The sequence below is a fragment of the Leptodactylus fuscus genome, chromosome 5, assembly GCF_031893055.1.
Source record: "Leptodactylus fuscus isolate aLepFus1 chromosome 5, aLepFus1.hap2, whole genome shotgun sequence".
NCBI classification, from domain to species: domain Eukaryota; kingdom Metazoa; phylum Chordata; class Amphibia; order Anura; family Leptodactylidae; genus Leptodactylus; species Leptodactylus fuscus.
The window spans coordinates 19,859,814-19,876,199 of NC_134269.1; the positions used below are offsets into that span (position 1 = coordinate 19,859,814).

The 16,386-nt window shown below is 47.2% G+C and overlaps 2 protein-coding genes across 2 annotated transcripts; one reads left to right on the forward strand and one right to left on the reverse strand.

The window, feature by feature from the left end:
• Nucleotides 1-271: 271 nt before the first annotated feature.
• LOC142204440 (DAN domain family member 5-like) lies at nucleotides 272-2,363 on the reverse strand. Its single transcript, XM_075275751.1, has 2 exons — nucleotides 1,998-2,363; nucleotides 272-550 (listed from the first exon to the last, which is right to left on the reverse strand). The coding sequence occupies exons 1-2, from the start codon at nucleotides 2,361-2,363 to the stop codon at nucleotides 272-274; spliced, it is 645 nt and encodes a 214-aa protein (XP_075131852.1).
• Nucleotides 2,364-10,647: 8,284 nt separating this feature from the next.
• GADD45GIP1 (GADD45G interacting protein 1) lies at nucleotides 10,648-12,904 on the forward strand. The gene is made up of 2 exons (XM_075276064.1): nucleotides 10,648-11,018; nucleotides 12,432-12,904. The coding sequence occupies exons 1-2, from the start codon at nucleotides 10,672-10,674 to the stop codon at nucleotides 12,754-12,756; spliced, it is 672 nt and encodes a 223-aa protein (XP_075132165.1). The 5' UTR covers nucleotides 10,648-10,671; the 3' UTR covers nucleotides 12,757-12,904.
• The last annotated feature ends 3,482 nt before the right edge of the window (nucleotides 12,905-16,386 follow it).

A 16,386-nucleotide genomic window follows, 5' to 3' on the forward strand; every position in this document is an offset into this window, starting at 1 on the left:
AAAATAAAAGAAATTTAAATCTGGAAACAGAACATAAACCGCTGCGTTGTCGGAACTAGTTTGGCATTCCCTTCTATAGGGGGACGTGTCAAAAAAAAAAATTTTTTTTTTAAAAAAGTTAAAAACTATAGGCTTCTGGCTGTGTCATACACAGAGGGTCACCAGGGGTCAAGGAGGGGTCCAATGTTTCAGGGGAAGGAGGATTATAAGAGATCAGAGGCCCTTAGAGAGGCCCCGTGTCGGACAAAGTCTTTCACACAGTCTGTTGCTTCTAGGACGGCAGAAAACCCGCCGCGCTGCCCGTCTGACTAAACTCCCGATCCAAGATGGTGTCACAGTCACATTCTTCTACAATCACCACGTCTTCCCACCAGACACGCGGGCCCCGACACTGCAGGGGGATAGTGATGCGCCTGGAACGGGAGGGAAGGCAGGACATGCAAGGCTGAGGATGATCGGAAGGCCAACCAGGAATGTAAAAGGAATTGCACTGACCAAAGCAAAACTTGTTGGGTACCCGCAGGGGAGCGCAGTTCTTCCTGAAGATTTTCTGCAAGAAAGAATATTAAATAGAAGGTTTTATTAGACTCCATAATAGAGACTTTAACTGGAGCAAACCTGGGTCACATGATAAGTACAAGGACCTGACTCCTGGGGTGCTCTGCCTGCTCCCTCCTCTCCCATTTCCACAGATCGATACCTGTGCTATAGTAAAGTCAGCACCATAGCCTATAAAAACAGGAGAGGAGGGAGGAAGAAAAACCCAGGACCTGGGCGCTGGCTCCGATAATGTGGCCCAGGGTCAAAACCCAACTTGGTGCACCCAGGTCCAGCCTCCCTAGAGGAAGCACGATAAATTACACTCCCTGGACAACCCCTTTAAGTGAAGTGACCCACTTATAAGTAATGATATAGTCAGACAAATCTCTATTATTATTGGACACATTATATGGAGGGATTCTGATAGAGGTCGGTAACAAGGAAAATCAGATGCCTCTACATCCGAATCAAGGCGCCATCTGTATACATGTTACAATCTGATCCATTAGGGGGCGCAGTCTTCATTTATAGACACCTACTCAGGTGGACCTGGATCTACGTTTAGGATTGTAGTCCACCGTCCTTAAACCAGCCCTGCATATAACCATATAGAGACTCTTTAGCATTGGGCCTTACCGAGACTGAGGAGCACTCCGATTTTATATCATTTATGGTGGATTTCTGGTCCCCCAGTCAAGACTATACTGTGGCCCTGACCATCTTCATAGTATCAACGTATTATAAGATTGATGATAAGGGTGGTTGCAGTCTTATTAGGGGAGAGATAATTTTGGGAAATACTAACATTGCAGGATAACATTACCCTATAGGCTACATTGCAACTTGTGGCTCTGCAACTTTGACAGCTTGTGATCTTGACTATGGTCACACAGGAGGGTTAAGTTTTTGCCAACGTTTGGAAACTTACAGGTTGGGATGCAAAAACATCCACTAACTATGTGCAAAGTAATGGTGTGACTATATCGCACGACTACAAGTCACGGTGTTGTCCTAGCCATAGGGATGAATACAAAAGAGGGAACTACAAACGCACAAAGTTACACTAAGGCACTGGTATCACTTGTGTTCAAGGGGTTTTCTGGCCCAAATTGATTTTTCATACTGATGACCCATCCATGAGATGGTTACATACTGATGACCTGTCAGGGTACAACACCTGGACCCCACACAGATCAGCTGTCACCTCTGAGTGCTAGAAACTGCTAGTAGATGGAGAGCGCGTGCAACACCACTCGTATATTAATATACAAGGGTATAGCGGTGGTCCCGGGGATTAGGAGCAGCACGGCACATGTGTCCACTGTCACAGAGAGGCTCCTAGAACAGCTGATCTGTGCAAGGTCCAGGTGTAGAACCCTAAAAATCAATTTGGGGCTAGACAACCCTTTTAACACGCGAGATGTTACATGGGCAAGTCCAAGAAGAAACTTTCTTACCTGTATAAACGGCAGAGCATCACATCTCACTCTGGTCAAGGCATCCTTATGAAGGGGCAGAATCTGGTCAGGGTGCACCCTGGGTTTCTTCTGGATGGCATTCTCCCAAATCAGTCTCCTTTGGAAGGCTTCTTTGTTCAGGTGAAGATCTCTGGGCATTTCTTGGAAACCTGGCTTGAAGGAATCGCTTTCACCCCTTCCGATAGAAGGGTTGTTGTGGAAAGGCAAAGGTGGCCCGCTCTGAGAAATCACCTGAGGTTCTCCATTATGTGTGTCCAATTTTATGAAGGCAGATCCTTCTTCTTCCTCAAGGAAAGGAGTCGAGCTCACCAAGGAGGCAGCCACAATAAGTAAGAGAAGGAGCATTTTCTTCAGCAGTAATGCAGGTCTAAGGATGTACAGTCTGGGGATCTGTCCCCTATCGTCAATCTTGAAGAGTCTCAAGAGACCCCAGAGTCATAAGATGGTTTACCTTGCAGAGACTGTAGCGTCTTATATACCCTGAGGGGGGAGAAGTCCTGATGGGCTGAAGATTAAGAAACTTGGAAGAAGAGAGAAATCTTCCACGTTCATCACACCTGTCTGAGCAAAAAGAAAACAAAAAATTGGTTTGTGTCTTGCCAAGGACAGGGATCTGCTGTCCGGTTTCGTTCAGACCTGTTTGAGTTTCGTAGAAAAGACAGGTGATGGGGCGTCTAGTGGCAATGTCTTGTGTACAGGAGATGTCCACACTGCAGGTCACAGTGGTCAAGGGGGGACAGCGACCCACAATGGTATCTACAACACCAAGACTGATTCACCCATAGCCAGATCTCCACTTTATTTCTCCATCGAGAGTCTGAATGCTTTAGGCAACCTATTAGATATTTCTTTGATCAATCTCATGTTTTTACCCCTTTCAGTCTATTATAACCTGGAAATAGAGGGGGCACCAAACTACGGCTACTTAAAGGGGTTTCTATTAAAAGGATTTTCTCACAAACAGCCGCATTCACATTCGTGGACCATTAAAAGTTAAATATTTAAGCAAAAAGAATTGAAAGTTTTGCAGTGTTAAAGATTTCCTCTAACCATCTTAGTGGTGACATCTGTCGTCTTGGTAAGTAACCAAGTGATACGACCATGAATGCAGGAACTTTCTATGGTCTGGGACTTGTCAGAATCCCGGCCATGATGTCCTTATTGTGGACAGGTTATCAGACAGGGACACTACAGGTATGAGAAGATAACCCGGACACAGGGGAAAATGAAATATGGTTTAATAAGTATTTATCACCTGGGACCCCACAAGAACAGAAGGGTAGGGGGCAGATTTCTCTGTGTGCTGTACATCTCCATGAGTTTGGAGTTAAAGGGGTTGTGCCGTTATGGTCACTTGTCCCCTAATACACAGGGATTAGTAAATGGAGGTCTGAAAATCCCCCTAAAGCTTCCTTGTGAATGGTTCCCCGGAGCAGTCCCGGGGCTACATATACCATGAGGCCTCAATATGCTGACAGTATTGGCTGTTTTAACATATCGGTGGGCCCAGTGCAAAGGTTTCATAGTGTCTCCCCCCCCCCCCAAATCACCACCACTTAGACAAACCTCCCAACTTCTAGAGTTCCCTGCAGACTGACTCTAGTACTGTCTGTCGCGGGACACCTCCCTGCCTCAGACAGCACTAGTCGAGGCCTGAATGGTGGAGCAGGGAGCGGATACAGTTGTATACAGTAGTGAAGAACTGGCAATCTGGTTCCTGAAGACACAGAGCTGAACAGGGACCATCATCCGGGATAGCAGGACTGTCCAGAAAGGGACCCGCCGCTACCTTCTGCTCTGTGGTTAAATCAGCCCTGACAGCAGCCTCGGCACACCAACTTCATTGTCATACCATCAATGGAGGGGAATCTTCACACCTTGAATAATCCCATCTTATTCCAAGGCATCCACTTAAAGGGAGTGTGTCCCCAACAACTGAGCATAACAACCCGGACCCACAGATGGATAGGTTAGGGTCACCTGATATATGAGCAATGGAGGCGGGATTCATATGGGGAAAACACTGATGATTCTGGTGACCCTAACCTATCTGTGGGAACGAGTTGATATACCAGGTTCTGGTATCTATCTGCAGGACTGGGGTGATATGCCGGTTCTGGTGACAGTAACCTATCTATCTGCAGGGTTGGGGGGATATACTGGGTCTGGTGACAGTAACCTATCTATCTGCAGGGCTGGGGTGATATGCTGGTTCTGGTGACACTAACCTATCTATCTGCAGGGCTGGGGTGATATGCTGGTTCTGGTGACACTAACCTATCTATCTGCAGGGCTGGGGTGATATGCTGGTTCTGGTGACACTAACCTATCTATCTGCAGGGCTGGGGTGATATGCTGGGTCTGGTGACAGTAACCTATCTATCTGCAGGGCTGGGGTGATATGCTGGGTCTGGTGACAGTAACCTATCTATCTGCAGGGCTGGGGTGATATGCTGGTTCTGGTGACACTAACCTATCTGCAGGGCTGGGGTGATATGCTGGGTCTGGTGACAGTAACCTATCTATCTGCAGGGCTGGGGTGTGATATGCTGGTTCTGGTGACACTAACCTATCTATCTGCAGGGCTGGGGTGATATGCTGGGTCTGGTGACAGTAACCTATCTATCTGCAGGGCTGGGGTGATATGCTGGGTCTGGTGACACTAACCTATCTATCTGCAGGGCTGGGGTGATATACTGGTTCTGGTGACAGTAACCTATCTATCTGCAGGGCTGGGGTGATATGCTGGGTCTGGTGACAGTAACCTATCTATCTGCAGGGCTGGGGTGATATACTGGGTCTGGTGACAGTAACCTATCTATCTGCAGGGCTGGGGTGATATGCTGGGTCTGGTGACAGTAACCTATCTATCTGCAGGGCTGGGGTGTGATATGCTGGTTCTGGTGACACTAACCTATCTATCTGCAGGGCTGGGGTGTGATATGCTGGTTCTGGTGACACTAACCTATCTGCAGGGCTGGGGTGATATGCTGGGTCTGGTGACAGACTCCCTTTAAACACAGTGTTAAATTCTATACATTTTGCAGTCTACACCCACCACTAGGGGGAGCTCACCACATACAGATAGTAACTGTATAAATAAGTATGTGGCCCACTTGCCGCTGTCCCCTATAGATGTGGCGTATTGGGAGATTATTCAGCAGAGAATTTTGGATGTATTTATAAAAATCTCCTAATCTGAGATTTCTGACAATCTAGGCCCCTTTAATACAGGATTTCAGGACTGTACCACTACAATCTCTGAGAGCGTCTCCAGCTCGATGAGACGAGGACAATAGACTTCTCCAGAGCAGCGCTCGCTGTAATCTCATCACCTGGTGACGGCGCTCAGTAACTCATTATGTGCGGCTAATGATCGGGCCTTGTCACACATTAGCCGCCGTCTCCCGTCACTGGAGAGATGACAGCGCTCTCACGCCACATTTAAATATCAATGGGGTAGACAAGCAATTCTCCGCCATTAATTCTGGAATAATTTATGCTGATGGATTCATCCTGCCACACCGAACAATTGACTGCAAACATCTTGTACGCTCTGGTAGTATTCACATCAGAAGAACCAACACATCGTGACGCAGACAAGCACACGGCGCCTATGGACTGTTCACTGGAGTATACAGAGCGGTCCTAGCTGTATACACAGCAGGCCGTCAAAAGGTGGAAATGCAAAGAATCTTCCATAGTGATGGGTGCCTGTAGCCTAGTGGTGGAGGTGTGCTATTACAACTAGGCCTACTTCTAGCCCCATACACCTAGTCAGTGGGGGTGCCGTGTATCACACCGCTACCATATTCAAAGTATAGGCCACCAATATGTAGTCTTGGACAACCCCTTTAAAGCCCATTATGGAGTCTGGTAGTCGTCGCAGATCACAGGCTTCCATAATGTGGCCACCCACTGATCCCGCTAAATGACATGGGAATCCTCTCCCTGCCTGGTCTATGCAAGTATCACGTATCAGTCATGCCCTCCAGATATCAATGAGCAAGGTAGCAAAGTTATATTTTAAGGTGACCGAAGAGTGCACCAGTCCCCTAATGGTGCAACCAAACATTCAGAACTGGGGCTTAAGGGGTGTTCTGGAAATTTAGTACTGGCTAAAGATTTCATACTAGATGAGACAGATGTAGCAGCGTTAACCAGAACTTATGTCTTTATTATTGACCCAGTAACAGCACCATACAGACAGTTGTGGCTATGCCTGGTACTGTAGCTCTGGTCAGATCATTCCCATTCAACTGAATCAACCGATCCTTTCCTTAGGCCTATCAATTAGGACAGGTCATCAATCAAGGAACAATGGAGTCCGACACCCAGGTCACAATCAACTGTTTGAGAAAAGACCGCGTAGTTGTAGCCTCTCCCCTCCAAGCACAGTGCTGTACATGGCATATTGGCTTTGCTTGCCATTACAGCTATGCTCAGTGACTTATTTTATGCTATTGTTTTGGGGAGTGGGTGGTGACCATTTTTTGTAACCTATCTAACTTTCTTTTAATAGAAACAGTTCTGTAAAATCCTAATTAGCAATGATCTAACTAAACATTGCCAGGAAGACAACGTCCACCTGTACTCAATGCAGCATGAGGAGCAGAAGCATTTACCAGAGGGGTGGACGGTCACTTCATATGGCTTGTATACTACCTAGAACAAGGGTACTAGCAAGAGATGAAGTACTAGCTAGAAAAGAATGAAAGATATCACTAGTTAAAAACAGGCGGGAATATGACTTTATAAGCAGCAGCTTAATCTTGGAGAATCTCGGCCGCCTTGTGATACCAGAACCATTTTTGTAGGTGGTATAAAACCAGAGATACAGCCACATGAGGGACCATTCCTCTCCCCTTTGGTAAATGCGTCAGCGCTGCATACTTACACTATAACTGTGTGCAGACTTTCCTTAGTAACAGCTCAGTTAGAAGCTTATAAGGAAAATGTTACTGCCTGTTTTATAAATAAAAGGAAATTAGATAGGATAATAAAAGTATATTACAAAACCAGTCACCATACACCCTGCAACACGGGGCTGAGCTGCTCTCAGGCCATGTGACCAATGAACAGGACATTACATGGCCCGTGAAGCAGAAGTGGTGCTCAGAGTACAGCTGATCAGTGGGGGTTCTGTCTGTGTGACCCATGCCAATCATCCACTGTGACCCATCATGAAAGTCTAGAAAACCCCTTAAACTTATCAGATATGTCAAGACTGAGACCATCACTGATGCTGGATTGGGCAGCCCCTGCTCTGGAGGTCTGGGTAGGCCTTGGGCTACAGTCTTGTTAGTCACTTGCTGCACATTTTTTGAGGCCAGGTCCACAAGGGACGCGCCCACTGCCGATTTCTCATTGTAGGAAGTTTCTAGAACTGGCATAAAGTGGACCCCAATGCAAAATCTGTACCAGGTCCCCCAACTATAGTGTATTGTTCATAATAATGGACTTCTAGTGGGAAAACACTCCCTAAAGCTCCTGGGCTCGGCCTGCTATTGAGCCTCCAGGTTACACCCTGCTTAAGCTTCGTTCACACTTGCACCTGGTGTCCGTCCGTCGTGAATCTGCCTTAATCAGAACAGATTGGGAACAGTTTGCAAATAGTCCGTTTTAAAAACCTATTCACTTCAATGGGTTTTAAAGCAATTGGCAGGTGTTCGTTTGCAGCCTCTCCACCACAAATCTGCTCTTTCATATGGAGACCAAAGTCGAACAGGCAGGACTTTGTATCAGACTGAAAAAAAGCGGTTAATAAATCTCAGCCACACGCAGTACAAAAAAAAAAAAACTGCAGAATTGTAAGTCACAAAATGTCAATTAGAACTTTTTTTTCCAGGGAATCCCACTATTTGCAATACAAAGAGTGAAAGCTGCGGCCAACCTGCCACTGCAATTTCCCTGGTTGTGTCTGGTATTACACCTTAGCTCAAATGGAATGAATTGGAGCTGAGCTGCAATACCGCTCACTACCTGTGGAAAGTGGTGGCGCTGTTTTTGGAAGAAATTAGCTAGATTTTCTAATCCTGAACAAGGCCATTAAAGATGTTGTCACCCTAGGACAACCCTAGTCCAAATCAGGACCCTATTCCCCTCTATTAACCTAAGCGGAGCAATAAGTCAGACACTGAATTCGCTTGTACAAGCGTAGTTGGCCATTGGGTACTTTATAATGTGCTGTCAGCCATAACCGGAGGCCAATGTATGCACCCTATAAAAGAGAACATGGGACTTGCACTACCCAAATCTTACACACATCCATGAGATTTTCATGGTGCGGTCATACAGGACATCAGTGACTAGCATCAAGGTCAGCTGCAATGTGAACGATGGCCAAATAAGTCACATTACTATGGAGGAGGACAGCGACTGCAATACAGGACGAAACTGTCACCTACTTGTGCGGGGCTGAGTATACAGGGCCGGGTGTCAAGTGGCCGTACACCTGTCTGGTGTCACAATGAAGGCTCAGCTGTCACCATCACTGCCCTGTGTGTACACAGACATAGGAGAAGATCTAGGCCTGTGGAATTGGTAGGCCAAACACTGACTAGGACTACTCTATTGTTCCACAGCCCGACTGTCTCCTTCACAAACGACTAACAGTCATGGTCAGATAGAAGCCATAAGGATCCTGTAATTCAGTACATAGTCAGTGACCGATCCCTGTGGAAGCCAATATGGAACAAACTCTATAACGCCAGGAATGTACCTCCCTATATAGTGTACAGGCCAGCATGTCCGAATCCATCCTCCGGCGACGTTCATATCCATGCTGGGCTGTCCATTGCTCTGAGAACTAGAACGGTCAGGCAAACTGCTAAGGTAGTGCTCATGTACAGAGCTGACGGACCCCGATTATAATGGCGTCTGTTTTCACACTGAAAGTGGTGGACAGAAAATTTGTGCAGATGCAAGATGGCGGACACGGGAACAGAGACTCCCCATAGACCGGTGTATGAACACTCTGGGAGTCACAGGGCCTTGGAAATCTCTTTAGCCCATAACTTGCCAGTTTTTTTTTTTTTTCTGTACTTGAGAATCCCAAATAAACCGGTTCTATAGAAGGAAAAACACAAACCAAAAGCAGCCACATTGTAAGGCTGGGTTCACACCTGCATCACAGAAACTTCTGAAAAAAGTCCATTATAGTCAATGGGGTCCTGTGGTCTCTGGGTAACGGCTCTTGTAGCGCCCAAGTTCTCCATTATTTGGGTCCCCTGATGGGCCCAGGATGACAGAGAGCCCGGCGCTAGTGTGAACCTGGTAGAAATATGTAGACGTATTAAGTTATTGAACGGAATAAACACTGCACCCCATGTACCCCAAAACGGTACCAATAAAAACATCTTACCGTGAAAAATCAAGCCCAATAGTTACAGTTCTCAGAATATGGGGAGACAAAAAGAAATAATTGTCATTGTTTACAAGTCAGAAAATGTATATAAATATATATATATATATATATATATATATATATATATATATATATATATATATATATATATAGTATATAACTTTGTAATGTATATAACTTTGTAATGTATATAACTTTGTAATGTATATAACTTTGTAATGTATATAACTTTAGTATCGTCCCCCTCAAATGAAATTAAATGGGTTACACCACATACATATTCATCGTTCGTTCATAAGATACAGGATAAACTGTTGCTCGGTGGCGGTCTGACCACTTGGGACCCCCATCCCCAATGTTTTACCCCCACTGGAGGCGACGCCCCTGCTCCCATTTGGAGTGCCATATACTGAACTTCACTCACCTCTGGGGCCCAAGTAGTAAGAAGTAAATGGGGGCAGGACTGTGAATGGACAAGTGTCTGTCTTATTAGGTTCATGCTAGGCTCACACTAGTACAGGCTCTCTGGTTTGCGGGTCCATTAGGGGACCCCAACAATGGAAAGGCGGGCAGCTAATACAGCGCATACATACTAGATATGGGGTCGGCAGGTCTCTGGTTTTAACGCAAACTGGTGGAGGAGAAAAAAAAAAAAAAAAAAAGTTGATTTTCAGCAAACCCTGATAGACTCCAGCACAGGTATGAACATAACTTAGTGGTCAGAGTAAAAATTGCAGGATATAGTACTAAAGATAAAAATACAGATAACGTGGAAAATATTAAAAATAAATTCTTAAAAAACTTGGACAAAAACTTAACTTTAAAAAATACAAGGAACGCAACGCCAAAATACATCATGTCCTAAAATAGCCCAACACAGGCGATACTCTGCACTAGTTCACTAGTATGTGACATCACAGCTGACTAGAATTCACTAGAATTTTGCACATTGTCACCATTTCCCCACTCTTTGCAGAACAGCCAGCTAAGCTCTAGTTATAATTGTAATTCACCTCTTTGGCAGTCAGTGGTGTGCCTGAGTCTGGCAGGGGGCAGTGTGTCCTCCTTCACACCTGTGCACTGGGCCTCCCCCTCCCCACATTTATCACCCATAATTAATTACCATCAATCAAACAGGCATCGCCATGGACGCCCCCTGTCTGTCATCAGCCTTCTGTGCAGGCAAACGCGGCGTCAGCTATGGAAGGACCCACATAGACGCAGCGCGCTAGTGCACTTCCGCCACTCTCTGAGGCCCCCGTCCGGGCAAGAAAGTGGTGTACCAAGATGGCGCTGCCCATGCAGAGGTGCTGGACTAGGCTACGGGCACTGACCTTACCCTGGCCCGCAGCGGGCTACCACGCCAGGCCGAGGACTTGGGGCCTGGACACCATCTATAAACCTGATCCTAACGACCCTGCGACCAAGGAGTGGCATAAAGGGCCGGCGTATGAGGCTAAGCTGTACGGCCGCCATGGCAGCGCCTCTGGGGTCAGGCCTGAGAGCCTGTGGCCGAGCCCCGAGCAGCTGAAGGCCATAGAGAAGGAGGAGAAGGAATGGTACCCGAGCCTGCAGGAGATGCTGGAGCGGCTGGAGGCCAAAGACAAGGAGATGCTGCAGAAGAAGAGGGAAAGGTCAGCTGGGTTACCATGGCAACCGACCACCACAAGGCCCAGCATGCCCTGTCTGAGTCTGACAACCTTATAGTCCCAGTAGAGGGCGCCAGAGTGCAAACTTTAGACTGCTTGTTTGCTATATCAGTAGTAGACACTAGGTGGCGCTGTTATAGATACACCTATGGTAGGCAATGATGGCTCAGTGCTAGAAGGGAATGGGTACAGGCAGGTGTGCTGTGGATCCAGTAGGTGGCGCCACCTGCTGACTCCATGTCCAACCAGGCGGGTTAGGGGTGTATATAGGGGAGGCAATACAACACCTAAAAATCCTAGGACTCCAGTTGTGTTTGCTGTGACTGGCGGGTGGGAGGAGCCTGTCAGACCACACAGCTAACACTGTAACAGCGCCACCTACTGGATCCACGAATCACCTCCAGTGACCTCATGTGTGATGATTGGTGGATGTGGTGACATGTCTGTAGGTGTTACATACTATGGCGCCACCTAGTGTTCATTTTACATCCCATGATTGAGGACCATGACAATGGAGTGCTGGTTGACTATGCGTGCTCCATATAGAGCAGGGGGTACGCACGACGGACCACCACTCAGCAGGGAACATACCATCTGGTGTTCGGGGTCCCAGGGGTCAGACCCCCATTGATTAGACCCTAATTTATCACCAATTCTGTGAATAATGGGTCACATGTGAAGAGAATCCAAAAGATTTGGGGTTTCTAGATCTGTCATGTCACGGTCATAGGTCACAATGCAACAACCATAGAAATAGACTGAAAACAGCGGAGACTGTTCACATCAGCATTGTGTTATCCGTTGTTCTGATCCTCTAGACCACTAAAACCTCATGGACTATAATGGGATCCATCGGGTGTTTTAAACTGAAACCACCAGACTTGAAGGAGTTTTATGCCTGGCAATTTTCATCGGAGACTGACACAGATGTGAAACCGCCCTCATACACCTGCACACTTGGCTCAGCTGAGCATCTCCGTCAGGATTTCAGTTTTTCTGACTGGTGGGTGGGGGTCTAGCACTGGGACCCTCATAGATCAGCTGGTTGAAAATCAACTGCTGCAGACATTTCCCTTAGTACCAAGTACAACATATATATCGGGGTATTGCCGCTCAACTGCATTGACTTGAATGGGACTGAGCTGCTGCACCATGTGACTGCTGAACATGGCATCATAGGCACTAGAAGTGTACTCGGCATTCATGAGAGAGTCTTGGGGTCTGCCCCCTCCCTTCCAATCAATCCTGTATCCTAAGGATAGATCACCAATATACAATCCCAATTTCAGCTTCCTCATTAGTCCTGATACTCATCGAGTTCCCTACCCCTCCCCCCCTCCCTATCTTATCCCCTGACCTGTCCCGATTACTATACCGATGTCCGTCTGTCTCTTTCAGGGAACGTCTGATAGCCGCCAACATGGCTAAAATGCCCAAGATGGTGGAAGAATGGCGCAGAGCGAAGAAGGAGGCAAGACAGAAAGAACGCGATGAGAAAGCCCGTAAGGAACGTCTCCTGGCCCTCGCCCGTGAGAAGTTCGGTGTCCATGTGGACTCTCGTAGCACTAAGTTCCAGGAGATGGTGAAGGAGCTGGAGAAGGAGGAGAAGAAGAAAGCGAAGGCTGTGAAGAGAAAGCAAAGGGAGGAAGAGAGGGCGGCCATGGCGTCTGTACTGAGTGCAGTCCCTGCAGCCGCTCATCCAGCGCCTGATCATAAAACGTGATGCCAGAATATTCTTCAGGGGTGTGACGCCATACTAGCAGGACTGTTACTGCTGGACACACTGCAGGACTCCCCTAGTGCTAGGAATCTTACAAGACTGTATATAAGGATGTGTGTGATCATCTGATTTCTAATAAAATAAGCACTGAGGAGGGGTCTATGGACTGTCTGACTCATTATTATGGGGGGGGGGACTACTGACGGACTACTGCACAGTGTCGGCCATAGATGCCCATCTGTCCATGCGGTAACCCCTCTATCATGTACAGACAGAATGAATCCCATCCCAATAAAGTCCCCACATCCCAGGTGCACGCTGCTACCAAGATGAGATACGGCAGGACATGGAGGTATATACAGGCTGTGTATGGTATATAGCAGTACATTTACCACAGATGTTACACCTGTAGTCTGGATACAAGATGAGATACAGCAGGACATGGAGGTATATACAGGCTGTGTATGGTATATAGCAGTACATTTACCACAGATGTTACACCTGTAGTCTGGATACAAGATGAGATACGGCAGGACATGGAGGTATATACAGGCTCTGTATGGTATATAGCAGTACATTTACCACAGATGTTACACCTGTAGTCTGGATACAAGATGAGATACAGCAGGACATGGAGGTATATACAGGCTCTGTATGGTATATAGCAGTACATTTACCACAGATGTTACACCAAAGCCAAGCGCCATTACTCTGTCCTCCTCCTCCTTGACCTCTCCTCTGCCTTTGACACAGTTGACCGCTCCCTCCTGTTAGAAATTCTCTCATCCCTTGGCATCTCAGACCTGGCCCATTCCTGGATCTCCTCATACCTCACCGACCGCACATTCAGCTTCTCCCACTCGCACACCACCTCCTCACCTCGCCCTCTCTCTGTACTATTATAGTATATATAGTCTTTTGTGTGGAGCTACACACATGGGGAGCTGAAAATGGCAGCCAAATCTCAGGGCACTCCAAACAGAGATGTCTTTTCCTCTGTACTCAAGATTCTCCTCAGAGAATACTTTCCTCTGAAACTCCAAACACTAAAGTTTACGGACCTGTTTTATCCAACTCATCTGGGACCTCTACACGTATCTCTCTATTCAAGTAAGTCTTTGGGACAAATCTATATTTAAGAAGCCCATAGCTAGTCTGGCAGAATTCGAGGGTCTCCCGCTGCTGACAAATTCTAGTTCCTCTCCTACATACGTGTACCCAGTTTGTTGAGGACTAACCTCTTGGATACAGGCCATCTTTACAAGTATATACAAGTTTAACTACCCAAGCAACTACTAATTAAACTATCCAAAGCATCCAAGCTCCATCACCTGCTCAATTGGACACTACCTACAAAGATCGCTGTATTGTATGTGAAGAATTACTCCATATGTACATTTGTACTACCTTGTCCTGCTAGTAAAAGAGCAAGGGCTACCCCTGAGACCTGGTTGTCTGTGGTCATTGTCAGATATCACGTGGGGGTGGGTAGTCGGTGACATCAAAAAGGAGATTTTGTGCACATTTGGGACCCAGGGACCCCCTAAAAGCCGGCCACATCTGATATATTACCCGTTATACCAGCCCTGGCCCTGCTGAGTTCTACATCCTCTTCCTGTATTACTCTGTACCTGTATTACTCTGCTGCTGTAACATGCTGAAATTTCCCCAATGTGGGACTATTAAAGGATTATCTTATCTTATCTTAGGTGTCCCCCAGGGCTCCGTCCTAGGACCTCTCCTGTTCTCCATCTACACCCTTGGCCTGGGCCAACTCATAGAATCTCATGGCTTTCAGTACCACTGCTATGCCGATGACACCCAAATCTACATCTCTGGACCAGACATCACCTCCCTGTTGGCCAGAGTTCCAGATTGTTTAGCAGCCGTAGCCTCCTTCCTCTCCTCCCGCTTTCTCAAACTCAACATGGAGAAAACAGAGTTTATCATCTTCAGCCCATCCTGTATGGCCCCTCCACCTGACCCATCTATCAAAGTTAACGGAACCACACTTACCCCTGTCTCACAGGCCCGATGCCTTGGGGTGACCCTGGACTCTGACCTATCCTTCAAGTCACACATCCAAACCCTCAACACCTCCTGCCGCCTCCAGCTCAAGAACATCCATCGAATCCGCTCCGTCCTCATCCCTGAAACTACCAAGATGCTCGTCCAGGCCCTCATAGTCTCCCGCTTAGACTACTGCAACACCCTTCTCCATGGACTCCCAGCTAACACCCTCGCCCCCCTCCAGTCCACCTTACACTGCACTGCTCGCTTAATCCACCTCACCCCCCGATCTTCATCGGCTGCTCCCCTCTGCCAGTCCCTCCACTGGATAGCTATAGCCCAGCGAATTGAGCTCAAGCTACTAACGCTAACATACAAAGCCATCTACAATCTGTCCCCTCCATATATCTCTGACCTCATCTCCCGCTACCTGCCCACACGTAACCTCAGATCCTCCAATGACCTCCTACTCCGCTCTGCTCTCATCCGCTCCTCACACAACCGTCTCCAAGATTTCTCCTGTGCATCCCCCATACTCTGGAACTCCTTACCACGACACATAAGACTGACCCCCACAATCACAGGCTTCAAGAAGGCCCTGAAGACTCATCTATTCAGGAAGGCCTACAACCTCCAATAACACTATCACCGCACCCCCATCTGTACAGTCTCCCCCTCTCCTTCTGTCTCTACCCCCTTCCCCCATAGACTGTAAGCCCTCGCGGGCAGGGCCCTCTACCCCACTGTGCCAGTCAGTCATTGTTAGTATTATATCTACCTGTATATTCTGTGTATTGTATGTAACCCCCAAATGTAAAGCACCATGGAATTAATATAATAACGTACAGCACCATGGAATTAATATAATAATGTAAAGCACCATGGAATTAATATAATAATGTGCAGACCATGGGATTAATATAATAATGTGCAGACCATGGGATTAATGGTGCTATATAAATAAATAATAATAATAGTCTGGATACAAGATGAGATACGGCAGGACATGGAGGTATATACAGACTGTGTATGGTATATAGCAGTACATTTACCACAGATGTTATAGCTGGGGCTGTAGATCCTGCACACTTGTAGGTTGCGATGTCCTAGATCAGGGGTAGGGAACGTACGGCTCTCCAGCTGTTGCAAAACTACAACTCCCAGCATGCATACTGGCTCTGCTGTTCTGGGAACTCCCATGGAAATGAATGGAGCATGCTGGGAGTTGTAGTTTCACAGCAGCTGGAGAGCCAAAGGTTCCCTACCCCTGTCCTAGATGGTTCCATAAATTTCTGGGAAACCCGTGTGTGTGGGGGGGGGGGGGGGGGGGGGTGAGCATTATCCTGCTGTCCTATGTGATGACTCCCCGATCATCTCACCAGCAGGGGGCAGTGCGTCGCTCCACAGCAAAGGCAGGATTGTAGCGCTCATTATGAGGTCTCGATACCTGAACCAGACCATAATCTCAACCCAAACAGAATCTGGATTCATCACTAAAGACAATATGGTTCCAGTCTTTACAGTCCCGGCTTTTTGTTTTCAACAACTTCAAACAAAGCTGATGGTGGCTGAGTGCCAATGGCGGGACACGTAATGGGCGCCATAACACCAAATGGTCAGGGC

Bases quoted from the DNA above. Each gene is read 5' to 3' on its own strand.
- LOC142204440 (XM_075275751.1), bottom strand. From the start codon at position 2,363: ATGCTCCTTCTCTTACTTATTGTGGCTGCCTCCTTGGTGAGCTCGACT. The intron at 551-1,997 runs GTAAGAAAGTTT...TCTTTCTTGCAG, and splicing joins ATGCTCTGCCGTTTATACAG to AAAATCTTCAGGAAGAACTG.
- GADD45GIP1 (XM_075276064.1), top strand. From the start codon at position 10,672: ATGGCGCTGCCCATGCAGAGGTGCTGGACTAGGCTACGGGCACTGACC. The intron at 11,019-12,431 runs GTCAGCTGGGTT...TGTCTCTTTCAG, and splicing joins CTGCAGAAGAAGAGGGAAAG to GGAACGTCTGATAGCCGCCA.